Raw genomic sequence first — 27,521 nt, 5'->3', positions numbered from 1 at the left:
TCTTTGTCCTGTAATCGCACACAACAGGCCAACTACTGGACACACACCAAAACCCACTCATGCCTGATTTTTCTGTTCCCATCTTCATCATCATTGTAGAAACCTCCTTCTATTGTCATCATTCATATATTCTACTGGTCTATTTGGGAATTAGAAGAGACATGCAAGCAATAAAGAGCATGAGGTTTAAACAGGCCCACATGGTCTATTCACAAGCAAGGTTAAACCAAGCAAGGGAAGCATAACATGGCTATTTATACACTCAAAGCATTGTTTTCCTAATGTAATTAAATCACCTCATCCTTGGTACACAGGAACTCCTTTGAGGATTAAGAGGCCCCCATTGACAGTCCCTGCAGGTCACAGAGGTGGCTGCTTTTTCTGGACATGTTTGGTGAGACTGAATGCGGTCTCTTTGGGAATTGGGTACTTTTTTGTGAGGGGGGGGCTAACGGTGGAAAAGATATCCTAACAAATGTTGAGCTCAGACTCATCTCAACCCTGTACCCTAACAACTCAACAGACATTGAAGAAGGAATCTGGCATCTTTTCACAACATGCTGAGGGTCATGTCAGGTGTTCTCATGTCTGCTCTAGATACCCACAGCAGTCTTTACAGAATGTCTGGTCTGTCTCTTCCTCCCAGGTGTATTGATGTACTGGGTGAGTAATAAGGAGGAATGCTAATCGCAGTTAAAAAGCAGATGATTTTAAAGCTGAAATATATATATATGTATACTGAGAATTCTGCCAGATTCTTGTATGCGAATATGAAGTACTTTGATAGTCTTTTCTCATACATCAGCACCATTGTGATGCAGTACTGCTGAGCTGTCCTCTGTCTGTGAACAACAAACTCTGTACCAGTTTACACTGTGTTGACTTTGATGGAAATTAGCCACTGGAATTAACACTCTATCGTCCATAAATCACTTATTGCTCATATTCATATTCCGTGAGTGTATACTTCAAGAACTCCATCAACATTTAATAAATATATATGATAGGCATCAGTTTCATTAGAGCACATCACTGGTGCTCAGTACTGAATGAAAGTGGTCAAATAAATCTTAATCCCAGTACTGATATCTTAGAACTTGACATATTTTGTGAATAGATTTTGATTTAGATTTCATTTCAAAGGTCGGACATTCATGCATGTAAATGTATGTAACTTTGTTATTCATCAAGCTGTTTGAATTTTGAAAAAAAGATAATGACAACAGACGTTGCATTTGCAATAATGTGATCCAAATAATATGGGAGGACCTCAAACTGAATCCCAGGGAACACCACTGGAGAGAAAGGTTGTGGGAAAACAGGCACTATTAAGCAATGAAATAAATCAAAGGCTCATTCTGGCATTCACTTCCAGTTACACACATTAAAAATTGAGTTTGTGAAATGTGATAAAAACTGAAATTCATAACAGATATATACATACGGCTCTTAGTTGCATTTTTCATGGAAATATGAAAATAATGATTTTTTTGTTTTTACGAAAATGAAGCCTTGAAATGTAATAACACTGATGGATGGATGGATTGATTGATTGACATCTAATCCAGGGAGAACACTCTTCAGAAGGTAGACTTATTGTTATCAAAGTCTACCATAAAGACAAACCCTAACAAGAGTGAATACAGAAAGAGAAAAAAAAATATCACAATGACAGGAAGAAAACAATACTTTGGCTTAGCTTTGGAACAGTTAATGAGCCATGCAGTATCAAGCAACATCATCTGTAAAACAAGGCATGGCTTTCAGTGGAACAAAACGCAAAAGTAACCAGATGAATTCTGAGGTGTAAAGGAATACACTGCCTGCTCAGATTCAGCCAAATGCAGCAAAGATGACTAGATGGTCCCTCTTATAAGTTAAGATAGATAATGACCCAAAACATACTTTAAAAGCAACACAAGAGTTTTTAAGGAGAAGGGATTGAGTATTCTATAAATATCAAGTCAGTCATCTGATCTCAACCATTTTTTGCATTTTTTTTTGCCGAAGGCAAACCTGAAGGCAAAAAGGCAAACAAACAACCAAAGAAGCCGCAGTAAACGTCTGGCAAAGGCATTTTTTATTAATCTAAATGTATTTGAGCCTCGGAAAGAGCTGGAAAACTGGAAAACTCAAACTCTATGAAGTCTTCTTTACCGGGGCTAAAATTAATATTGTAGTAATAAGTCACATTTGAACGTCAACTGTTTCAGATGCTAATGATATTCAGTGTTGTTGCACCATACCCGTTGGAAAGCAAATACTGTTGGATTGGGTTTCATGGTTTAAAAAAAACTGAATTCTAATGTTGTCTGCTGCAAGAAATGATCTGAAAACAAACAAGAGTAAAAGTGGACCTCCTGCTGGTTTGTAGTTTCAGGTCCGTCCTCAGGTTAGACATATTGATGGCTATAGCCCATTTTTGAGCTAAAACCTAGCAGGCTCAGGTCATTAGCCTGGCTGCTGGGACTACCACGGCAGATGGAGATGGAGGTATATGGCTGTAGGCTGTGCTGTGATCCAAGACTTCTAAACATGTAATCCATTCTCCTCTGAGGGTCTCTAACCACAGGAAGCCTCTCATCCAGCAGCTCTAGTGATCTCTACCTCATGGCCTTCATGCACCTTAACATGTTACTGCCAGCTTCACCAAATAAATAAATAAAAATATGACATTGTGTTTTATATAGCAACAAAGGTGAAGCGAGAGTACTCATATAGTATTGACCCAGTTTGGTTTTTTTTCTTGTTTATGATGTCTGTGTTGTGTCTGTGACTGGAGTCAGGGTATGGATTTTTTGATGTTGTTAGTTCAACAAGAAGGTATAAAATCAAATTTTCTAAAAATCGACAATGTAACATGAGAGATTTATGAGATTGCGAGTAGTTTTGAGAAGTATTATGTTAATTGTAGACCAGACTTACAGAGAACTGTGCGAACAGCTGAGAGGGGCAGTTATTAAGATTGATTCTGACTATATACTCTCCATTTACCAATCAACTTCGATTTACCAATGATTCCATGTTTTCAGCGTAATGTTAATTTCCTTCAGGTAAAAACTTGAAGGCTGAAATCATCTTCATATGAATAATCAACAAATTGGTGAAAATGAAAAGTAAATATTTACAATTTGCTTTCAAAATAGATAGCAGTTGTTTGGATGACACCCAGTTATTTAATGTATTTGTCAACAAGTCTGTATGAGTTCAAGATTACCTTAGAAGACATTTAGTTAAAGATATTTCTTTAAATTGTAAGGAAATGTATGTATATTTTTGTATTTGCATGTTCACTTCTCTGTATAATTTAGCTTAATTATCATTATGTTAAATCAACGGTTTGAAACTTATCACCATGTTGTAAAAACAATAAAGCCTCATATGAGCTTAAGATAAAAAAAACTAGAAACATTTGATCTTGCCCGATTCCTTTATAAACTTTATATTATCTTTAGTTGTATTTTCTTTGAGTCTGTGTTATTCTGCAGTCTATTCAATACCAATGTATAGAATCACAGACAGCATCTATAAAATTGAGTATACTCTCACTGAACTTTTTGCCAGGGCACTTATTAAACGGTCTGTTTCACTCCAGCGTTTGCCTTGGCACAGTCATCTGTGAAATCTAAAGTTTTAGTTAACATTTTTTGGCCGTTTTAACATTTCTGATAGCCACAAAAGCGCACTAGAACATTCAGTATAAACAAGCTCAGGAAATGATGACGACGATGATGATGTCCACTCACGGCTTTCAGGAAACCTGTTTTTGGCACTCTCGTTGTTTACCTTTTGCAAATCATTAAACTCTTGACTCACTGACTGTTTGACATTGCTAAATCCTTGTGAAAATATTCCTCGTTGGAATTAAAAGTTGTTTTCTTTTTCGGGCTTTACACTACACTAAATGGCAGCCGTTATCAGACTTAGATGGTTTGTAAAATTTGGGAGAATAACATTTGTTTGCTGTATCAGGGGTAGCCATTATATGAGCCGTAGCTTTAACTTACACCCTTTCAGTTTATCATTTGATTTCTGTGTTATCACTTAATATCTTGCAATATGAAGATAAAGACAAACATACCACACTGTGGCCACCGAAATTTCCCTAAATCAGTGATGCCTTTTATAATTGTTTCTTTCATCTGCCGTGCCATATTATTCTTTTTTTAATATTTCATCTTATATACATATCTATATCTCACAATATAATTTATTATCATACAAAACGATACATCTGAGCTGTTTGCTCTTTTCCGTGATGACTGTTTATCAACCCGATGACCTGAAAAAAAGCGTTCAGAGAAATCCACCCAACAAAATGAACACAGTGTTCTAAAAGAGCGGAGCCTGTGCTTAATAACCCGAAACTCCAAACATCCAGTAAGCTTGTTGGTAGCCCTGCCCAGGGAATGCCCATTTCCCCTGCTTTGATGATGTGGCACAGGAAACGGCAGTCAATGTAAAAGACCGGGGGCGGGGCTTTTTCTAAATGGAAACTAATTGCATGATGAGTGATAAGGCAAACAATTCTTTAAAAAATTCTGATACCACTCGACGAATACACAGCACACGTGTTATCAATAGTATAGTTTCTAATAAGACGTACACAAACAGCCAAGAAAAAGCAGATTTTGTTTCAACCAGGTCTACGAATAAGTTTGAATAATAATAAGAATGAATACATTTTTATGCTTATGAATTGTTTTAATTTTTGTTGTAGCTGTTGATCAGTCTAAAGTTGTTGCAAAAGGTTTTTGGTGAAAGTGGGTGTGCTATGCTGTGCTGACAATTGATTGTGCCAATCAACTTTAAATCATTGTGCGTCGGTTTGAAACTGAGCTTCCTGGTTTTAATTGTCTACACAGGTGGGCCTCTAAGTATTCTTTGGCCCTCAGGGCTCAACAAGGGCCTCATCATGGAAGTCAAAGGTCACTCTAGCGCTTCAGGCTAATTGATTTGAGTGGTGCTTATGTATGCATATCTCATGAATCACAGCAATCACAGCTAATCAGTGTGATTATCCATATCTTTTTAACATGTGGAGCCATCACTCTTTAATGTCATAGAGGTTGGGCTCAATGATTTTTGCCTCATGTCTGAACATTAAAGAGAGGCGCATTAAGAAAATTTATATTTTAATATAATATATATATTTTTATATTGTTCTTATCACTGTATATTAAGGATTAAACTAACTGTAGCTTCTTCTTAATCAAGCTTCTGTTAATGATCAGAATATGAAATTAACTAATTTAACCTCTTCTTTAGACACCCCACACACACACATTCAAGGCACATCAAGAATGATATCTCTCCCTCTCCTCAGTGACATAATCACTGCCAGATGGTGACGGCCTTTACACCCCCTAACCTTTGACTCCCCCACTCCCTGTCTCTTACTCATAACCTCAAGGGAGAACAGCAAGATTCAGGGAGCTGCTCCCTGGTTCGCTGGAGGAGTAAAACTCAGAAGGAGGTCATACAAAATGCCAGATGATGCTGGGAAATCTCTGTGGTTTCTTAATCAGCATTGAGGATAAACAAAATATAACCTCAAAAGGTGATGGATTGCTGCAGCAATGGTTTACTGTAGACGATAACTACAGTTTGCAGCTGTGTAGCTGTTTGGAAATATGATGATATGATTATCAGGACTGTTAAGAAACACTCACTATTATCCATATACACTCAGTGTTCATTGCTGATTCACAGAATAATCAGCGTGAAATGGTTAACCTGATATTTCAGACAAACAATATATATATATATATATATATATATATATATATATATCAATCTTTATTCATGTCATCCTTCTAAATAAATCTTTTAGAAGGGGTCTTAGAGAAAAAAAGAACAAAATTCAACCATCCACCCATTTTCTACCTGCTTAATCCACATCAGGGTCGCGTTGGAGGGCCTGGAGCCTATCCCAGCTGCCATTGAGCAAGAGGCAGGGTACACCCTGGACAGGTGTAAAGCATTTATTCAGCAATATTTTTGTTGATCGTGCATTTGTAGTAGCAGGACAGTCTGCACACTGTACAAACTCATGTCATGCCAACAGTTATTGGAATGAGGGAACACATTACCTTGCGCAACAGTCTGTGTATTTGAACCACACTGGAACATACAGACATGGAAAATACAGTGTGTACGTGTTGTCCGACAACTCTGACAGCTGACAACTATGACAAAAAGCATGCATGTGTCCATGATAGAAATAGACTTTGTTTGAATAGTCTTAATCATCATAAGCTGATCCCTGCACCAAAATAGAAGCTTGAGCATATTAATGTATGGTGGGACAATGATGACAGTAATCCTGGGTTTACTTTTAGCTTTGTGTCAAATTTCACTGAACAATACATACAATATGATTGAGCAAAGCATGTTCTGCTTCATGTGAACAGCTTTACCAATACAACTAAAAGCATGTGGGATTTTTTTGATAGCCCAGGGCCTCAGGGCAGATTATAATTGTATCTAGATGGACACATAGCAACAGAAGGCACCAAGGACATGTAGCTGTTCTTATTATAGTGACCTCTTAGAGGATGTGTTCTTTGGTGTTCATACGCAGTAATTTGGTGTATCCTACATATGTGCATTTAAAACAAATTTCAAGATCGCAAACTGGTGAATACAGGGATGTTTGTACCATATGTCCTGATGGTTAAAGTAACCTCAGTTAAAACCAAGTAGACTCTTTTGTTCAACAACCTCTTATACCACTCAACAAACTGAAATGTAAAATATTTTTGCAGGTTTTTGTAAATCATTATTCATTCTCCTTCAGTCTGCAAATCAAACTAAAGCACGGTCTGAGTGTTATTATGGATTCAGGACTGAACTTCAACAGCTATATCGAATCAGTTGAAGTCTGCCTGCTATCATCTGAAGAATAGTCAAGGATTAATGTGGCAGAAGGATTTAGGAAAGATGGTACATGCATTTATCTTCAGTAAACTTGATTACTGTAACATTGCATTTACTGGTGTGCCGTTTAAAAAGATTGATCAGACAGCTGCAGCTGAGCATTGCTTTTTGTGTTCTAAGTAAGACCAGAAAAGTAGATCATGCCGCTCCAGTCCTGAGTCCTCGTCACTTACTTTTTGTCTGGAACTTTTTGTACAGGTATTGATTTTAAAATATTACTGTTGGGCTGTAAAGCTTAAATGGTTTGGGGCCAAAGTACATCTCAGATCTTCAGCTATCTCAGATCAACAGGAACAGGGTTGTTCTGTGTCTCCAGAGTTAGAACTAAACATGGAGAAGCTGATTTAATTTTTTTTATCCCCCATATATGTGCACAAACTTCCAGATAACTGCAGGTCTGTATTAACTCTTGTTACTTTTAAATGAGACCTCAAGACTTCCCTGTTCACCACGGCATTTAATTTATTGATTCACTTTTTGTAGATTGTGTTTAATTGCGTTTATGCTATATGTAAAACACTCTGAATAACCTACTTGTCAAATTTTACATATAAAGAAATTTGCTTCGCCTTTGGGCACCTACCATTCATTTGCACAAAGTTAACTCGGTTGTCTCTCACTAAGCTGTATCATCCTGCTGACATGTTATCAGTCCATCCCTCTGCTCAGCCTGATCACCTACTGTATAGTATATGTTTCCTCCAAGTTTGAGCTTAGTAGGTTTTTGGTTTCTGGAGTTTGGGTTTATTTTGTTGACCTCTTTTATGGGCCCAGAATAAAGAAAAAACAATAACCGCAAAAAAACATTAATTAACAAAATCCTCTTTGACTCGCTTTCTTGTCGCTATCTTGTTGCTTTAAACATTTGATTCAAGTTAGATTCTCGTTGCGATGTCGTTCTTCATAGCTCACTAAAATACAGCATAAGTAGCCACCTTATGCTGTGATCAACACTTTGCAGTCTTTAACTCAGAAAGACTGGATTTCAGAAACATCTGTGTACAATTTGATCATGGCATGCTAATTGTAAACACAGCTGGGAGACCAAGTGGCCAAAACCGAAGATAACAAACCATAGTCGAGAGAGACTGATGGTGTTTCCTCATTGAAATTCCAGATGTTGTTTGGGTCAGTTACTTGATAGAGATCTGATATCAGACAACAATTTCAATTCAGCCTTTCTGCACTGAAGCGGTTCTGACTAAATACAATGTGCTTTTATTCAGGTACAGGTGGCTGAGTCACAATGCTTTTTTTCTTTCTCAAGGACATACTTTAAGTAAACATGCACTTGTGCCCTCTTGTGCATATGCTGCTTAATCTGTTTCCAACTGTCCATCATTTCAGTTGCTGTTTCAGTTGGACAAACCTCCTACCCTGGCCTCCTCCTCTCTAGTACACTTAATCCCTCCACTTATTTGCCTTGATTGCTAGCAGGGTTGTTTTCTGTTTTTATATGGGGCACTGGACCCATTGGTATTCTACTGTAAGGCTGCCATATGGACCTGAACTGTTCAGGAAGTCTACGTTTATTTTGTGAATACTTGACATTTCATAAAGGTCATAAACTGGAATATGGGATCAAATGCTGATTTTTATAGTAACTAATGCTATTTGGCTCAGACATTGTTTAAATTAAGTACATTTATGATATTAATTATATGTTTATTATTGAGGCCATTGTTGTTACTCCGACCTGCTCTGTAGTATTTTGACTAGAATATAGGCAAAGAAAAAATTAAACATCCCTACTAACTATGAACTCACATTTAAAACATTATTGACTTTTATGAACCCTACAATGCCACAATAGGCTTAATAACAAACAAGCTTGATAGTAAAACATACTGTATGTATTGAGTTGAATTAGACTGTATGTCCTAACCATTTTCAGCATGCAGTCCTCCAGACCAGGGAAAGCAAAGAGCAATGGGCAGAGACTCTCTCTGTTTATCAGTGCTTCCAGGGTCTGTCTGACAAGAGCCAGATTATAAGTAGGAATGTGTCTAGGCTGTAACTGCCCAAAGCTTCCTATCACTTGCCCTATCTTCTGGGAGCTCTGTGTCCAGCATGTCTACCCTACAAGCATGTAGCATGTGTGATGTAGTTATGATTTTGAAAAATAATAATGGTTTATAGCTAATGTTGTGTTGTGTTACATATCAGGGTCAGCTAAGTTTAGTTTGGAAAAACTGTAAAGCCTGCAAGAAGTAAAAAATGTGTGTAAATTTGAACTTTTATCATAAATTTTATCAAAATTTTTAATTACAATCACTTTAATTCATCCAAAGTCGCCTCTATGAACTTTACATGTGACCACACAGGTGGTTTGTCCTTACGTAATGAACACTAAATACTGGACATGACCAACAAACAAAGGAAACGCCATAAAGCGTTCTCTTTACAAAACAAGTAACAAAGGGTAGGAAAAGAGGAAGGGTAGCGTCACAGACTTAATGCAGCACTTGAGCACCCATTCTAGTCCAGGCCTATCAAAAAAAATTTTAAAAGTCTTATGACAAAAGACTATGTGTTTGAGCTTCTCAGCAATACACTCCAGTAATCCAAAAAATCAACTACTTTTTTCATAATCAGTTTTATTGCAAGTCATAATGTTCTTCTAAATCTCAGTGCTTTGCTTTTAATACCAAACTCCAAGCTGTTTGCATTGTGTAGTGAGAAATCAGTGAGTAAAAAGCACAAGGAAACACTCAATGCAAAATTTACATCATAGGTAAAGATAGTTGTTTGAACTTGATTTTTACTCAGTCACTTGGTAAAGCCATCCTCCAAACACTTTTAATGGACTTTTTGTCCTATGGCAGAACAGTCATTGTGACCATTTCATGAAATGCTGCAACCCTGACACTCTATAGAGTTATTTTTGTGTGCTGTAACACAAAAAACAGCAAATATTGTGTCTGTTGACAAAACTCAGTCGATTAAATGCATGTGACTTATTCACATTTTGTTGTGAGACAAGGTTGCTTATTGACATGCTCACCAAAAAATGTGAAGCAAGGGGTTGCATTTTTTTAAACACTGATATAGGTCATAAGCAATAGTGCTGTTTTTAGTTTGTTTTGTTGTTGTGGGAAGACAATCTAAATTACTGCGCAAATTCCAGTAGCCCCTGCATGAGCCAATTTACTAGTAGAAATATTTTTTACCTCCTCCTGCTTCCGGTGTTGGTTCAAAGCTCGGAGAACACAAAAGAAAGAAAAAAAACAAAGAGCAAACCAAAAAATATTAATTTTTCTGACCCTTACCTGGACCTGTAACTGTAACAAGAGGTTCTACTTTCTCTCATGGCTTCACCCTGTGACATTCACAAATTATTTGTAGGGAGCATCTTTGTCTTACAGCATCTAATGCATACATTTATGTTCTCTTGCTTGGGTTGCTGTTGTGCTTTAACAAATCTATTTTTTTCAGTCCTGGGCTGACCTGAGTGTGGCTGCATCGGGTTAGTAAGCCAGATGGTGCTCACCTGGAAAAGGATTGAGCACAAGTGCCGTAAAAGATGTGACTGAAGCACAAAAGGGCCATGCCACCCATTCTTACCACTTCACTGCCATCATTTTAGACATGACTAAACGTCAACAGCAATTAGGCGGAAAAAAACAAGTCCCCTGGAACAGCTCAAACAATCTCTGGAAATTAAGTAGCTGTAAATCAGATAATACATTTTTTTCAGAGTGTAATGTTGTAGGTATTCACAAGACAAGGGATTGGATGTTGGATGGCTGTGGCTCAGGTGGTGGCCTTTTTATTGCAAGGGCAGGGGTTCTGTGTCCTTGTGCAAAACATTGAAACCAAAGTTACTCCTGATGGCTTAGGGATACTTTGTATGGCAGTGCTTTTGCCACTGGTGTCCAGATATGAGTGAGTGAGAGGCTGGCAAAGAAAAAAGTGCTTTGAAACACCTTGTTTGAAAAAAAGTGCTACTATATATACATGTATGTGAGTGGCCAACCTATTGATTCAAAATTCAAACACATATCATCACATCTCACCAACAAGAAAAATCACAACTGTTATCCTCATGTCACTCACCTAAGAATAGGACTGTAAAAACTAACAATGAGACTTAAAACCTCTAGAAAATACAGTTTAAAGTGCTACCCAGTGCTTAAATACAGTTTAAAGCAACATTGCTCGAATGGAACCTACAACGTTGCAGGTTGTTAAAATCCCATATGAAAGGAGCAGCTTAAATTTGCAGAGTAAAATTTCAAACAAAGAACTAAAGTACTTTCAAGTTAAATAAACATATCTTTGGAGAACTCTGCTGGGACTCATCATTTAACCAGTATTTCATCACAACTACTGTGACCGACGGTATTTGTAAGCAAACAAATAATACATTGCGTACGAATGATGTAACTTGGCACAACGACACTCACCAACAAAACCATTATTGAAAACTTTCTATCTTATTCCCATCTTACTGCTCCAATTCATCTCTTTGTTTGTTTGTTTGTTTTTTTTAAATTATTCACTTACTATTTTTTGTAAGAAACTTCTAAAATTCTATTACTGAATTGAAGAAACCAGCAGCTGTAGAAAAAACTGGAAAACTGAAGGACTTTTCTTGAAAAGCTACCGTCACAGTTCTAAAGCACCTTTACTTTTTTAAGTTGACTCATCTAACGGTGCTTTAAAATCTTTCCACCCTTGGCAGTCTGATTTGAACAGACTCCATGTGACTGTTATCTCCTAAGCATCCCTTGTATTTAAGAAGATGATTTTGAAACAGGCAGTCATACTCCCTCACTCATGCCTAAGCCTCACTTCCTCCCTTATTTCAGATGGGAATACATATGCCGCCAAGAATGAGTCATCCATTGGAACTGCTTAAATTTTTTAATTGAAAGGTGATGTCTTGTTGGAATGCAGCTGAGGAAACATTTGATATTCTTAAGTGCAAAACATGTTGGCGCCATGCATCTCCAAAACCACCCTTGTCACTGTTGGGAAATCTGGTAAAAAAAAAAGAAAGTCAGAGAACATGTGCGGGATGTGCTCTGACACTTCCAATTTATAATGTACTGCTGTCATTTTCACACATGAAAAAGTCTAAGAAAAAAAACCTGCACATTTTTACAAACTTTTTGCTCAAACTGAAAAGTCAAGCTTCTAGCTCCAATGAGGCTTGAAAGGACAGGAAGAGTTCTAACATCATACAGTTTGGATTGGTGTCGTGCCCTATGTTTTACGACCTATGATTGAGAAGAAACCCTGCGGTTATGAATAGAATCAGCTGAAAGCTCTGATGACATTGAATTTGCTCTTTTCTGCAGTTATGCGAAGTTGCACATGTTTACTTTTCACTAACAGGAACTTTAAAACAGACTCCCGTCTCAATAACGCAGACTTCTCTTTTCATCATCATTAATCATCACCTCTTTGACATTTCCTCTTTCAGATTGAATAGTCTGTTGATTTCATATTGATTTATTTCAGGTTGAATCAAACGTCTGTTCGTTAATCAGTCTATTACAGAAAGTCTCCTGGCAAGACTAATATTTTCTTCTCTTGTGCTGTAACTTTTTGTTTGTGCGAACCATATGTCCCAAATTAATGAAGCCAGACAGTATACTGAGCCCTTTTTCACTCTGTCACTGTTTCTTGTCACAGTAGGATTGGCCTCAAACTTACTCGCTCCCTCCTTCCCTCTCCATCTCTTTCTCTCCTTCCTGAATCTCTCACTCTCTGTTCTTTCTGTTTTCATGCAAGTGTCCCAGTTAAGAAATTGCTTACATCCCACTCAGTCTGGGGCTGGATTGAAATATCCCATAGGGTATGTACCAATATGCAGAGAGCACACTTCGACAGATGCCATCAGAGAACAAGCATATGAATTACCAGGCAGCCTGCCATCTTTGAGTTCAGACAGAATGGCATTAATACGTGATTACGATCCAAACAACAACACAACAACAACATGAAAGCCAAAGCAACTGGGAGCAGGTAAAGGTTTCATCATTTATATATTAATAGATTAACTAACAAAGACTTTACTCCCCCCACAAAAGTTAAAATGTCACGGAAGCTGCCAACATTCAAGGGACTTTTTGAATTAAAAAAAAAAAAGAGAGAGATGGAGAGAAAAAAAACTTGGGGTAAGAAATCAGATGCCTTTAGCAAATCACATTCCAATAAATTAAATATTCACAACTGCTGACCATTACTAATTCAGAAGCTATGAGATATTCATGACTACAATTAAAGAAAACATGATCACTTTAATTTCAAATGGCTGTAATATTGGAATTACCCAATTAAGTCACATGTTACTAGAGGAAAAGTACGTACAGATGAGGTAATAACACTGAAATTTGATATTCAATAATAAACTTCTTCTGTACCCACTTCATCCCCTACAGGGTCAAGGGGGGCCTGGATCCTTTCCCAGCCGCTACTGGGACAAGGCAAGGTACAGCTTGGACAGATCAACAGTCCATCGCAGGGCCTCATAGAGACAAACAACCATTTACACTCACATCTGTCAATTTAGATCACCAATTACCCTAACATGCATGCTTTTGGACTGTGGCAGAAAGCCAGAGTACCTGGAGAGAACCCATACATGTACGGGAATAACAGGCAAGCTCAAGTTTATTCACAGCTTTAAAGAATAACTAGCATATTATTGCAAAGTAGTCTGTAATTCTTGCTGTAAAAACTTTTTTTTTTTTTTTTTTTTAGATGAACATGAAACACCACAGTAAAGAGGTTAACCTTTTTTAAGTAAATGCAAAGTCGTTTATGATGCAAAAGGATAAAATGCCAGTATAAGACATACATCAGCACTGACGTGTTTTTTCTGGGTGTAAATGTTAGAATTAAAAAGAAGTAAAGCATTAATAGCATATGAAAGAGAAAGTTATTTACTCAACTCAATTCAACACAGCAATTGAGAAAGTACTTGCAAATGCACAGAAAACCTTTTTGAATGTGTTTCTATTAGACCCGATTGTGACTCCTACCTCTGGATGCATTTTGTGTAAACAAAATAAAGAAAATGAGCAAATTTCCTCAGAACTCTGCCAGGTTGTTATTAATTGAATCGTTCCCCTCATAAGCAGTTGCTGCTTCAGCCTTTTGGCAAAGCAGAAGACAAACTGCGGTGACTTTGATAGCCCTCTTCCTGCTCTTAGCTCATATAATGATAAATGATCCATTTTGAAATCCATAATGCACGCTGATGTACAAGCACTCTTTACTCTTGACAATGATCTATCTATTTCCAGCACTCTTCATGTTAGAAAGCACTCTCTTTCTGGGATGTAATTTGTTTGTTTTTTTGTATCCAGCTAAAACTAATATATGATTAAATATTTCGTAATCTACACATTTCTTAGGTAAAGCTCATCTGGAATTGACTACACTAACTTACCTTAAACAGAACAAAGATTCTCCAGTTTTCAGGGTTTTTTTGGTTTGTTTTTATTCATATTTTTCTTATCCATATAGTAAATCATTAAGATAACACTGCATCTGATTTATCACGGGAAAGAAGGTGTGATTTGACCACCCATACAGTGCTTCTCAGTAAATTCTGGATGATGGTTGGCTCCCATTTCCTGTCACAATTTTTTTCCTCTCAAATGAAACAAACATCACACCAAAGAATGGACATTGACTTCCTCATATCTTCCTCCTTCGAGTCTAATCCCTGCTGTCTTTTGTGTGAGGAAACAGTTGCATGTAACGTATACAAGAAATAATGCGAGTGAATGAGAAGGTAGGAGGAATTTTAGGAAAGGGGCAGATTGGAGGGGCGCTTGACTCCCAGATGCCCCTGTCCCTGTGTGCATGTGAGAGAGAGAGAGCGTTTGTGTGCTGCTGCTGGAGATGACTGTCAGCAGGCGGTGCCTCTGAGAAGAAGGAGAAAGGGGGGTGATGTTTCCAAAGGGGGCCCAGTCTGTTACCAAAGGGAGGTGGAGATTTACTATCCCACCCAGTCAAAGTGTCTCACTGGTGCTCTGATACACGCACACACACAACCACATGCACACAACCTCATAGACACATAAACAGTTGAGCACACACACTCAGACATACTGCAAACTCTCCACAGGAAACTCTGAGCCATAATGCGAAGGCACCTCAGAGCAGACGGGTGCATTGCTCAAACCAAGTGGGATACGCTGCAGCTTTGATAGTGCGTTAATTACTCATGTGATGTGATACAGATGTCTGGGGGCTTCAGCTGAAAGTTTGCCTGACGATTTCCAAGGGGGCCAGGCAGACATTTTAGAAGCGGTAGGTGAAAACCAAATGAATTTATTATTTATGGATAGATCAGTTTGCGTGCTGTCACAGATCCCAGCAGTGTCATGCTGATGCTAAACTGTGATGCTACTTGAAGGGCTGGCTGCTAAATAGTTCTTTGTGTACTTGGTGACAGCAGGGACTTTGAACAGGAAGAACTCTGGGCTGCAAGAGTTGCCTGTGCTGTGACATGATGAACAGGGCTTCACTATGAATCTGATAGTTTGAAACTTCATCTGTTCTTTAATAGCAGTTTTGTGGGATTATTTGTTTTGATTTTGTCCAGAAAGTTTTTGGGGTTTTTTTTCTTGTGAAGAGGAAGAGGATGCAGGGTGTACTTCTGTGTTTTGTTCTTTGGATTTTGGACCTTCATCTGTTTTGTATTTAAACTTGAAACTTACATTGCCCGGCTTTCTGGAAATAAGCCTTGCAGCACTTTTTCGTGGCTAAAAAAACCCACAAGATTAAACCTTTCGAAATTAGAAACAGAAGGAGAATGCAGGCATGGGGAAATCATCTTCTCCAAATCTATGCAAGGACCTCTTTGTCAAAACAACATAACAAATCAGGAAGAAAATCTGCAATATTATTGACTTGAAGACATAAATCACTGCTCATTGTTCCAGGAAAGACTAAAAAGGTGTTCGATAGACTCCTCTGATGCCTCATCCTCACGGTTTGATAATAACTGGTGCTGGCATCTCCCATCTGTGCCTCCTTGGATAAATCTTTTTGAAGACTAAAGACATTGTTAAACTTCCCCTATAGCTCCTGAACAGGACAGCAATGCTGTCAAACTTTCGTGTGCTCAGCTATTATATTATGTATTATATTCACTTTGATTAGGTTTTACTGTCTCTTGAGCTTGAAGGCAGGGCAGGTGAAGTGCGTATCTGGAGAATAACCAGTTTTCCTTCATGTTTCTTTTTTTTTCTCACCAGTGACATATTGGGACAGTCTTTCAATCAGTGAAATCAAATCACTCAATGCATTCTATAATGGGCTCCCCAGCTGGCCATATGTTTCTACTAATGGCCTGTATAGTAGCCAAAGGAATGTGCCAGATAAATGGAGCTGAAGCTGAGGAGTCTCTCCCCGGCTTTCTGATCCACTCCACCCTCCAGTCTCCAGGTTTCTACAGCACCGTTAGTCCAAGTATAAGGCCCAGCCTTCCCCCGTGGGCCCCAGGAGCAGAAGTGCAACCTTTGGGATCCAGCTCTGTAAATGAAACTACCCTAAAGAGGCCACCTCCGAGGTGCCTTGTATCTCCCTCAATTAGCAGCTATTTTAAGTACATCAACACCATAATTTCCATTGCAGTCTTTGTGGTCGGCCTGGTCGGCAATGCCACCCTCCTGAGGATTATATACCAGCACAAGTGCATGAGGAACGGGCCCAATGCTCTCATTGCCAGCCTGGCCCTGGGCGACCTTATCTACATTTTCATTGATATACCTATCAATGTATACAAGGTACAGTTTTTCACTCCACTCCTGCATGTTTAATTAACTTTTAACCCAATTTTTACAGAAAAGCCACTGAGTGACAAGTCTTGCAGCTGATATGATGAAATGCAGCAACAATGGAGGTGACACGCACAGATAAGGTGGAATATTACAGACGGGAAAAGGGGGGAAGTGGGAAGGGGTCTAGGGAGTGTGCAAATAGACGGGAAAGTGTAATCAGTCGGACAGCGTTATCATCCTCATGTGATCTGATTAGCGATGAGAAGACCAGGGATATGGCTGGCTTAAATAAACACAAGAGTCAAGCTACAGTCACATATGCCATTGCCCTTGTATTGACCGGAGACATTAGTCACCTTATCTAGAGCCAGTATTTTTCTTTTTTTTTTAAATTCTCATTGCTCCTCAAGTAGTAAATCACTGAACTCTGTGAGTTCTTAACACCAAGAAACCAAGTTACATTAGATTAAAAACTAAAAGGATAAAGAGTAAATAAGATTACTTCCCTGTGTTGGAGTGAATGTTTCACAGTTGTAGGTAATGGTACATCTTATCCATGTGTTTATGAGAGGTATCTAACACGCGGGTAGATTTGCTAGACAAGATAATCAGTTAAAAGACATCTTAATCAGTAGGAAAGCAGCAGCTGGTTTCAGTTTTACGTGACTCACAACAATTTCGTTTACCCTGGATCACTTTAACATATGAAGTGTTTGTGTGATTTATATGAAAAATTGTTGCAGGGCTCCTGCCTTGATTTGATTTATGCCAGTAAACACTGTCATGCTTTGTGTAATGACAAAGAACGATGGAAAAAATGAAGTGATCAGTCAACCTGATCTTTTGAGCCACATTAAAGGACGTCATTTTGCATGAGAAAAATGAGAAAGCCACCTGGTTGAAATTAACTTGAGAGTCTGAGGGCACAGCGACTTTGTAGTCTGAGCAACACATGTGCAAAGAGGAAACAAAAATCGTATGGGGGGAGCAGGCCGTGCACAAACAAAGAAAAGAGACACGTCCACAATAATGAAAGCCCCTGTTCTCCTCCGCTGGGCAAGGACGTTTTCTGAAAACACTCTTCTTTGTTTTGTGCTGTGAAAGAACTTTCCATGTTTATGTACTTTTTCTTGTAAATTTATTTATTCCAAATCAGCTAATATCAGATGAGGTTGTGGAAGTTTCTTCTGGAGACTAGTGACAACATATCAACTTACTGCCGTAGTTTAGTCCCTTTATTGGGAGTTTGTTCGGTGGAGATCTGGCAGTTTTGGAATCATGCGGGAGTTAATATGACACTGATAGGTCTCGGATGTGCTGTGCAGTAAGATGCTCTTAACAAGATCTTCCAAAAGCATCTATTTAGTAACAAAATTTAACCACAAAAGTCTCCGAAAACACACAAAGAAACATTATTTGATCAAAATACTTTCACTTCTACAGGAACAGCCTTATATGGTTGATTGATTTGAAATGATTTGGAAGTCAAGGGAACAGTATATAAAAAGGGGGGGGGGGCAGTATGAAATACACGGAATAATTAAAACTATCAAATTATTAAGTTTTTTTATGTAAAAAAATGTAAAAAACATTCAGCACATCACATATTATTAGGTTCTTTTTAAACATGTCAGCAACATGTTTTTGTATAGAAATAACATACCAGAGAGGCCTTTACAAGTAAAGATGTTGAGAGGTTTACCACTATCTGAAAGACTGCGTGGGCAAATACTTCAACAGTTTAAGAACAATGTTTATCTATGTGACATTTTAAAGAAATGGGGAATTCATTACCTGCAGCACATAATATCCCTGATTTCTTCTTCCTACGATATGACACGGGTAACTTGTGAATGCACTATTAGTGCTGAATGACATAAACAGATACTCTACCATCCAGATACTGTCTGGGCCTTGCTTATTTTAACAAAATGATGCCAAGTCACTTTTTGCACGTATTGTTCTTTTTATGTTTGATTTTCATTCAGTTATTGTCCTAAATGGAATGCACTTTGGATTAGGATCTGTTGCTTTTAAATGGACCATATGAATAGATTTGACTCAACTTGATCTGATATACTACAACATGATGACTCTGCAGTGAGAGGGTTCTGGTGCTGGACTGATCTTCCTGCGGTCCAGACCAATCACTTTGTAAAAAAAACATATATCGTGAAACAAAAATAAAACGAATTAGCCTAAAAGACTGCAGAGTAGCTATAAGCCCATGTTTTTAAAAGAAGAAGAGGAAAATATCTTACTTTCATAATCACAACAATACGTCTCCTTCATTCAAATCACTGCATTGTGTGTTTATTTGCATTTGACAGCGTCCCAACTGAAACAAAGTTGTATAATACATGATCAAAGCCAAGCAGTGATTCAGTGATAGGTCATGATGTCGATTTGCATGTGCTGAGTGTTGAACAATGGATGTTGTTGCAAATGTGATTGTACTCCTTTGAGAGATATTGTTTAAATGACAACCACTTGTCCTTCCTCCAGCTCCTGGCGTCACGTTTTCCATTTGACGACACTGCTTTCGGCCTGGGTCTTTGCAAGCTGCTGCCCTTCCTGCAGAAAGCCTCTGTGGGCATTACAGTCCTCAACCTGTGTGCCCTCAGTGTGGACAGGTCAGCGCTGCACTCAGTCACATTCAGGGTTTATTGTGCACATTTGATAGTTCAAGGACACATATTGCTGCATGTGCTGCAAAAATATTTTAGCAAGCTTTCTGCAAGCATTTACTTGAAATCAAGTCTTTTTTTGTCATCTAGTAGAGAGTACAAAGCCTCTCATAAAAAAGAATTTGTTGTAATTTTTCTAATGAAATTACATGGTATTAGTCGAGGCCATGGTCACATCAGCAACACAGACGTGCATTTATGCTGGCAGCCAAATTAGTGAAAAGAAAATCAAATTAATCCACTTGATTATGTTATCTTAAATCATTTTTCTAACACAGTTGAAGTTATTCAGAGATGCAGAAACTTTATTTTAATTTGAATAACGTAAACATTGTCTCTTGATTCCGTAATGACAATAAAACTGAGATAATCCCTTCCAGGAAGTACATTAGGCCATTACCACTTGTGCACTGTCGCCGGAAAACTACGTCTCATAGTTGAGACATAGAAGTCATGCATTTTATATGCAACATTATGCTCAGTACACTTTATATTCTGATGTTAACATTACTGTAGCTATAACGCAGGCCTATAAATTCCTTTTTTTTTTAATAATATCTTAATAGAAATTCCACAATGAATAAATGATGGTCCTGAAGCGCTGGAGTTCAGTGTCATCTCACTAAACGTACTACTCAGCATCAGGGATAAGAGGCTCGACCTGCCCTAAATAGGCTCCGAGGTTCAACCAGCCAGACAATTCTAATGACCTGTATTATCAGAAAAGAGCAGATTGCAGTGTTATACAGTTGTATCCAAAGGCACATGGTCTCCATTTGTTTCCAGGAAATGTAATGCATATCTTTGTTTGTGTGCATTATGAAACTAGTCGAGTCCCTTCTGTATCTTTTCAATGTTGTAGGAAGTGAAAAAGGTGGATACATTACCACTTAGTAAAATATAAATGCCACCGTGTTGTTCAACAGAGAAATTCAAATGTGTCATGAAAAATATATTGTTTTTGCCATAAAATCTTGATGCACGATTTTACTAAAACATTTCGACAAGTGGTTTCCATTAATGAAACAAACAAGCAAACAAGTATTCAGTGCATGGGAAACACAAGCCAACCCAGAGACCTCTGCCAACATGGGCCAGTCTGTTTGGAGGCTTCACAAAAATATAAATATTAGATATTGAAAATAAACAATTGATCATCTCTCCTCATTATTTCTTAACATTTATAGTATGCTGACTGAGCAGTTTGTTGTGTTCGGTATACTGCCAGGCATAAAGAAACTGCTGTTAACATTGTCAGCCAGGAGAGACAAAAAACACACAACATCACTGATTTCTATCAAATGTTTGAAAGCAATTGAATATTTGCAGTTCTGTTTTTTGTTTGTAAAAGCTGACATGTGATTATGTCATGTGATTAACATTTGAATATAACGTATTTGTGTCTCTTTCAGATTTTAGTAATTGTCTTACATTTCATACTTTATAGTACAGACTCTTATGATCAGCTCTCATAATATTTCTTTATTCGGTAACCCGATATATTCTGGTCATGCTCCTTTACCTTGATCAGTTTATCACGTATAACAAATATGTCGAGCATGCACAAAGTAGCACTCTGAACGACACCTTTGCATCCTCCTGTGTCGCAGATATAGAGCTGTGGCATCGTGGAGCAGAGTGCAGGGAGTGGGAATCCCTCTCCTCACAGTCATCGAGATTGTGTCTATCTGGGTGCTGTCACTCATCCTGGCAGTACCTGAGGCCGTCGGTTTCGACATCATCAGCTTCAGCTACAACAACAACACCATACGCACTTGCATGCTTAACCCGAAGACGGACTACATGAAGGTACTTCTTTATCAATTTCATGTAGATTTTGGATGAGAACTTTTAGAGTGTTCTAGGGGCTCTCTGAAGTTAACTGGGGAACTCCCACAAGGACTTACAGAATGCAGAAGTGAAGTAACTACCAGCTGGCTGTTGTTAGATGAGTCAAAAACCATGTTGTAATTCCTTCATCACATATAGGCTCAGTAGGACCTTGGGGGTATTTTCTCCATATTTTCCTTATTTTCTTTAAAATTGCTTATTTTTGTTTAAAAGCACCACGATGCTGGAGGAGTCCTTATTGAAAGCTACGTTAAATGGCTATAGTTCTAATAATGTTCTATGATATAGTTTATGAAGTTCAATATGTATTGTAAATAACTGCTTAGGCAGTGGGCCTCCCTTAGATAAAGCTTGGAAAATTGTTCATTGTCGCTCTTTTTTGTTTACTCAGTTCCTGAATACCTGTTGGATCACAATTATGCTATTTCATCATAAAAACTAAGCCAGGGGAGCCATATATAGCTGCCTCACATAAATTCTGAGAAAAAAACAATAAAAGAAAAAGGTTTGTGCCCCCTGAGAGTTTATTAGTTACAGACTCTGGAAAAGGCAGGGTAAACTCAAAGTAAAACTCAGAGCCCAGCACAAAGGTGTTTTAGAGCTATTCATTCACCAGAGCACACATTTTTGGCTGTTCTTAAGCTGTGCAACTGTTAAAAGCCCCACTAAGACGTCTGTCCTCCACTTTGAAAATAACATTAAGGCCAAGATGTGGTGAAAAGTATATGGTGACAGAGCATTTGTGCAGAAGAATTTTGAATTGGAAACAAAACAGTACTGAATCAATGAGATAGGACACTTTCCTGTCCAAAACTTATTTGAAGACAGCATGCACCTTGACCTTAATGTCTCAGTCACTTTAAATGCTTGTATGATTTGTTTGGAGTTTGAGTGTTTTTTTCATGTAAATCTGACATGCTGATGCGCTATCATACAGCAGCATGAACAAACACCTTCCACGTTTCCCGGTTGTGCTGAAAACAAAAGAAAATTAAAATACGTGATTAGAGCATCAGAAAACTAGAAGAGACCACAATAATAGGGACGCCTGACAATCTCACTACCAAATTCCCAAAAGCGGTTGATATTTTGAGTAAAGGATCACTTTCAGAAAATAAACCCTGTCAACTTTCTCTCTCTATCTCAGTGATTGTGGACTTTTCAAATCCTCCCAGCACATAATTGATTGCAGGCCAAGTGCAATTACTGAGGCCTAGGGTCTCAAGCTGAGCCACATGTGTTATTCCATATGTAAGACAACCTGGAGTAATCTGTGAGATATCAGGACAGGGCAGAGCTCTTAGAAGCATGTGCTTCTTAACATTATTAGATAATAAAAATGAAATTCTTCTGGGTTTTAGTTCTTGTCAGTACTCAGCATGCTAGACTCAAGAAGGGGTCTGCAAATTTAAAAAAAAAAAAGAAATTATTTCTCGGAAATTGTGTAATAAGGTTTGGTCACATTCTTATGGTTTTGAAAAATGGTTTCTTTAAAGGAGCACACTTAACATGCTATTTTCAAACCGCAGGCCCTTACTACACACAGTCTGTTTACAGCTAGAGTGACTCAGACTTGCTACCCCAGGTACATAGCAGTATTCATAAAGACGTTGACAATGCAGCACATAGGGAGTCAGGTGGTGTTTTGGGATTCTAGTCATTTAGATTACAAAGCATGGAATCTACCATTACACCATGTCAAGTTGAATCATTTAAGATAAGATTTTCCATCCTAAGATAGCTCTGGGGAAATAAGAACCACACAGTAGGTTTGGATGAAAAAAGTTCTACAAAATTATATAATTTAGGTTCACAAATGAGTATTTGAGGGAAGCCTTGAGCAGTGCCCTAAGTACTGTTTAAGGTGGCTTAAAAAAAGCTTTAAGTCCTCAGATTCTAACTCTCAGGTCACACAGTAAATCATGAAATAATCGTAACTTGAATATAATCACCTACATCAGTTTGCTTGTCTTCCTCTAGTTCTACAGAGACGCAAAGGACTGGTGGCTGTTTGGCTTCTACTTCTGTGTACCTTTGACTTGCTCAGCTATCTTCTACACTCTAATGACCTGCGAGATGCTCAACCACAGGAACGGCAGTCTTCGGATAGCGCTCAGTGAGCACCTTAAACAGGTTGGAAAATGCTTCACAGTAATGATCTTAAACATTAACATACCTAAATATTTCTGATTCATGCATTGCTTTAACGTTTAACACACTCTTCACATCTGCCCTTTAATGGTGGAATATCATCTGCTGTTTTTCTCTGCAGAGGAGGGAAGTGGCCAAAGCGGTTTTCTGCCTTGTGTTAATCTTTGCCCTCTGCTGGTTCCCACTGCACCTTAGCAGGATTCTTAAGAGGACGGTTTACCAGCAAAATGATAACACGCGCTGTGAGCTGTTCAAGTGAGTTTCTATTGGAACAAAACTGTTACACTCAAATTCCTTAAAGAGGCCATACTTTGTTCATTTGCAAATTCCCTTTTGGTGTCTTCTACAATAGGTTTAAAAGTTATAATGATAAAAAAAAAAAAAGACTTTAAGACTGTGCTCTGAAGTATCCCTTCTTGCTACTATCTCTCTGCAAAGGTCAGTTTCAGCTTTTGTCTCTTGGAGGCCACCACTTTTTTTAAGGGTTAGGGTCAGCTGGCATGTGGGAAATGGTGGTGAGTAGGCAGACGTTCGTGCTTTGTTTGAGGAGTGCCAAAACAGCCATTTAGCAGGCGAGAAGAAGTATTTGTCCTAAACAAACCTTGAGGAATGAAACACGACAACTGTGGATGACAACCACAAAGGGATATTGGAGAGCTTCTCTTTAGGAATTACTATAATCTTCGGGAACATCACGATATGATAATGATATGATTACAAGACTTGTCAGCAACACAAATTCATTGTTTCTCGACTTGAACCAGTAGCAACTGTTGAGTCCCATTGTTCTATTCAATGCCAGGTCAAATGCAATTCCCAATGTTGTTTCCATCCTCCCTAATGAGTGTCTACTTCTTTTGGAATGGGGGAGAAAAAAAAAACTCAAGAAATTAGTTTTTTTTAAATGGTGGAAGTTTCTTTTAAATTTTCATATTGTCAGAATGCAAGATAAAAACGACAACGGGAACATGGCCAGCATCTTCTAGAGATGGAATAACTCCTAGCAGTATGAATGTTAAGCTTGGTAACTTTCCAGACCTTTCAGCTCACAGAGAGGTCATAACCTGTTAGGGCCTATATCTAAAGGGCTCTTTTCTCCACTATGTTTCATCAAACTTGGCTAGGTTGTTTTTGAGTAATCATGCTGACAAACAGAAAAAAACAGACAAACCGAAACAATCTCATCCACCTCGCTTTGCTGGAGGAAAAATCTATGTAACACACTGACTTACAAACCATAAAAATCATTTGATGTCTTTGAAGCTTTTTTTGGAACTGAAACTGTCCTCCTCAAAACATGCCTCAAAGAACATGTAACCTCCAGCGGTCATAGGGGCAGCTGCATGGGAAGAATAATAATGCTGTCCTTGACGCTATATTCGCATAGTAAAATTAATGTTTTTTTAACCCCTAAACATGATTGATTTCTAACCTTAACCTGGTTTTCTAAAGCCAACGTTTTGTCGTAAAATCACCATGTTCACATTTAACCAAGGCAACCATCATGGCATCCCTGATGTTGATAATCACTTTGTAAAAAGAATTTAGTTTAGACCTAACCATGGTTGTTTTCTAACCATACCCAAGTGTTTTTATCACCTAATCTCAAGCAGGAAGCAGTTTAGGACAGTATATTAGTAAGGTCAGTATTTTAGTGAGGTGTTATTAGTATCGTGTCATTAATAGAGCGTATGTTGATCTTAAACTCACATCACACAAAGGCCCGTTACTCCTTCTATTATCCCCCCTCCCTTCCTCCTTATGAAGACTTTATGGCCTCTTAAATGTATGACTTGAGAATGACGTCTGCTCTGATGTGGAAACTCTCATGAGTCGAATTTCCCCTCAGCAGTATATAGGGGTGGTACTTTACAGAATGCTATTATGAGCTGTGTTTAAGGGTATGAAGAAAGTGAAGGAACTTATTGAAAAGCTATATGCAAACACACAAGACTTGTTTCTGCACTTTCATGATGTTGTTTTTATCTTCAACTATTCAGGTAACTTCTCAACTTTTCTCTATTTCCAGTTTCCTGTTAGTTCTGGATTACTTCAGCATCAACCTCGCTACAATCAACTCGTGCATAAATCCAATTATACTATACTTTGTCAGCAAGAAGTTCAAAAACTGCTTCAAGGTATAGTAACTGTCTTTCACAGATAGATGTAGCACACACAAACAATCACTTTTATCATATTACACACACACAAACATACACACAAAACACACAATACTCTCTTAGTTAGTTTGGCCTGAAAAGCAAGTAGTGAACTCAAACCTTTTGTCCATGAGTCAGTGGCTGTGATGTTGATGACATTCCATGAGCAACAGCCTGATGATATATGTAGTCACATTACTGGCTGAGGTCATACATCGCAAATGTCTGTCAAGGGAATGAGGCTGGAGATAAACCATGTCCCAAGTTTGCATGTTGGGTTTTGTGGGAAAAAAAATGAGAGACAAGCTCCACATTTGGAAAAGCCTTGTGGTAAACAAAGCCATGTTAAAATGTTCACTTTCCTCTCTTCACATGTTCTCCAAGTCGTGCTTGTGCTGCTGGTGCTACTCTGACAACCAACTGGGCAGCATTGGACCCATGAATGGTACCAGTATCCAGTGTAAAAGCCCAGAGCCCAACAACCTCCTCACTGACCGCAGCATCCGGAAAGACAGCAACTGAATGCTCACCCGACGAGCTTTTTCTTAAGCTTTTAAATGTCCAATTAAGAGTTTAAAATGCACACAACACTCATCTTAAGATGTATACATAAAAAGCTATGCTTGGACCACTAATGCAACACATGAGTGTGGAAGAGACATATTAGGAACTGGAATAAAAGGAACAAACAATTGAGAGAGTTTCCTGAGCCTTTCAGACAGCTAAACGTCCTCAGAAAAACTCTATTGGTTCCCACACCCACAGCTTGAATGGAGATGGGAAGGGGGGGCAGGATGAGTAGGAGGACTTTTTCAAGGGATGCAGCTGAACTCTATAAATTGCTCTCAATCAGGAGCCAAGCATGCTATTCCTGTAAAGGGCAGCACCACCGGGAAGGATGCAACAAGAAGGAAGTGACTGACTGTTCTGTCAGAAGGGATGAGAAGTTGTGAGTATTTGCTGACGATAAGAAAACAAAAAGCCACTTCATTGATATGAGCGACTATTATTTCTCATGTGCGAGGCTCTGCAGTGTGTTTTACTCATTTCATTGAGCTACATTGTGGTATAATCAGACTATGGTTTTACATGATTGTTTGATGCTTTTTGCTGTTTCTGATTGATCCAGAAAAGACAAATATCTGAACCAAATGACTCTTCTGAACACAGACAGAAACAGTAAAGACGTGATTCACACAAACATCTACATTTACAGTCCTCCAAAAATGCAGAATAATTATGTGATTTGTCAGGATATGCCAACTAATCTGGCACAAAATCTAGTATAGATCTGCTGGCTTTTAGTATACATTGATAAGTCCCATCTCTGGAGTTTCATAGCACAAGCGAAGCATATCACTGATATGAAATATGAAAGACTGACCAACAACATTTTTTTCACAACACTGTGAATTTTAACATCCAAATCAACAATTATTTACACATTTATAACCCATTAAACAAATACCTGTACAGTGTTCACTTTTATAAAGTGTTATAATGTAGTAATAATCTAAAATATTTTACTCAGACCATATTACCTTTGTAATGACATCGACAGGTATGTTGTCAGAGATGATGACCCTCCTCTAATGTAAGGAAAAGTGAAACATTTTGGGAAATGTGATTTTTCAAAGTTGAGTGAGAATATACTGCTCTTATGTGCTGCATTTTACACTTCGGTCAGCTGCTCGCTCAGTTCAACATACAGGTGGCCTCGCATTGACCAAACGTGAAAAGATCCGCTTCCTAATTCACCAATTCCAATTACTCTTTCAAAACAATTTAGTGTGAGGATGAGATTCTGAGATGCTGCTTCAAGTGATTGAAGTAGGGTAATATTTTAGCATTTTGGTGTTAATTGGTGAAACCATATTGTCTCAAAGTGTAGGTTGGATGTATAATAACACATTGGACGAGGCTAATAGCTAACAAAAAAGTAAACGAATCATGTAAGAATTTAGCTAATAGCTAATAGAAGGAGCAAT

The 27,521-nt window shown here is 38.2% G+C and overlaps 1 protein-coding gene across 1 annotated transcript; it reads left to right on the top strand.

Annotated features, from left to right (window-relative positions):
• The first annotated feature begins 14,931 nt into the window (after nt 1-14,931).
• Nucleotides 14,932-26,266, top strand: ednraa (endothelin receptor type Aa). The gene is made up of 8 exons (XM_072384896.1): nt 14,932-15,210; nt 16,161-16,691; nt 19,191-19,318; nt 20,983-21,181; nt 23,204-23,356; nt 23,496-23,629; nt 25,404-25,512; nt 25,918-26,266. The coding sequence occupies exons 2-8, from the start codon at nt 16,206-16,208 to the stop codon at nt 26,053-26,055; spliced, it is 1,347 nt and encodes a 448-aa protein (XP_072240997.1). The 5' UTR covers nt 14,932-15,210; nt 16,161-16,205; the 3' UTR covers nt 26,056-26,266.
• Nucleotides 26,267-27,521: the final 1,255 nt, after the last annotated feature.

This window comes from Leuresthes tenuis, unplaced genomic scaffold (assembly GCF_036924035.1).
Source record: "Leuresthes tenuis unplaced genomic scaffold, fLeuTen1.0.hap1 SCAF_4, whole genome shotgun sequence".
Taxonomy (NCBI): Eukaryota; Metazoa; Chordata; class Actinopteri; order Atheriniformes; family Atherinopsidae; genus Leuresthes; species Leuresthes tenuis.
Note: the sequence above shows the minus strand (reverse complement) of the source record. Positions and strands in the feature narration are given on the sequence as shown.

What these genes read in the sequence shown, in the direction of transcription:
- ednraa (XM_072384896.1), top strand. Translation starts at nt 16,206, where the DNA reads ATGCATTCTATAATGGGCTCCCCAGCTGGCCATATGTTTCTACTAATG. An exon ending in TCAGTGAGCACCTTAAACAG is followed by an intron (nt 23,357 to 23,495) that starts GTTGGAAAATGC and finishes TTTTCTCTGCAG; the next exon opens with AGGAGGGAAGTGGCCAAAGC. An exon ending in AGTTCAAAAACTGCTTCAAG is followed by an intron (nt 25,513 to 25,917) that starts GTATAGTAACTG and finishes ATGTTCTCCAAG; the next exon opens with TCGTGCTTGTGCTGCTGGTG.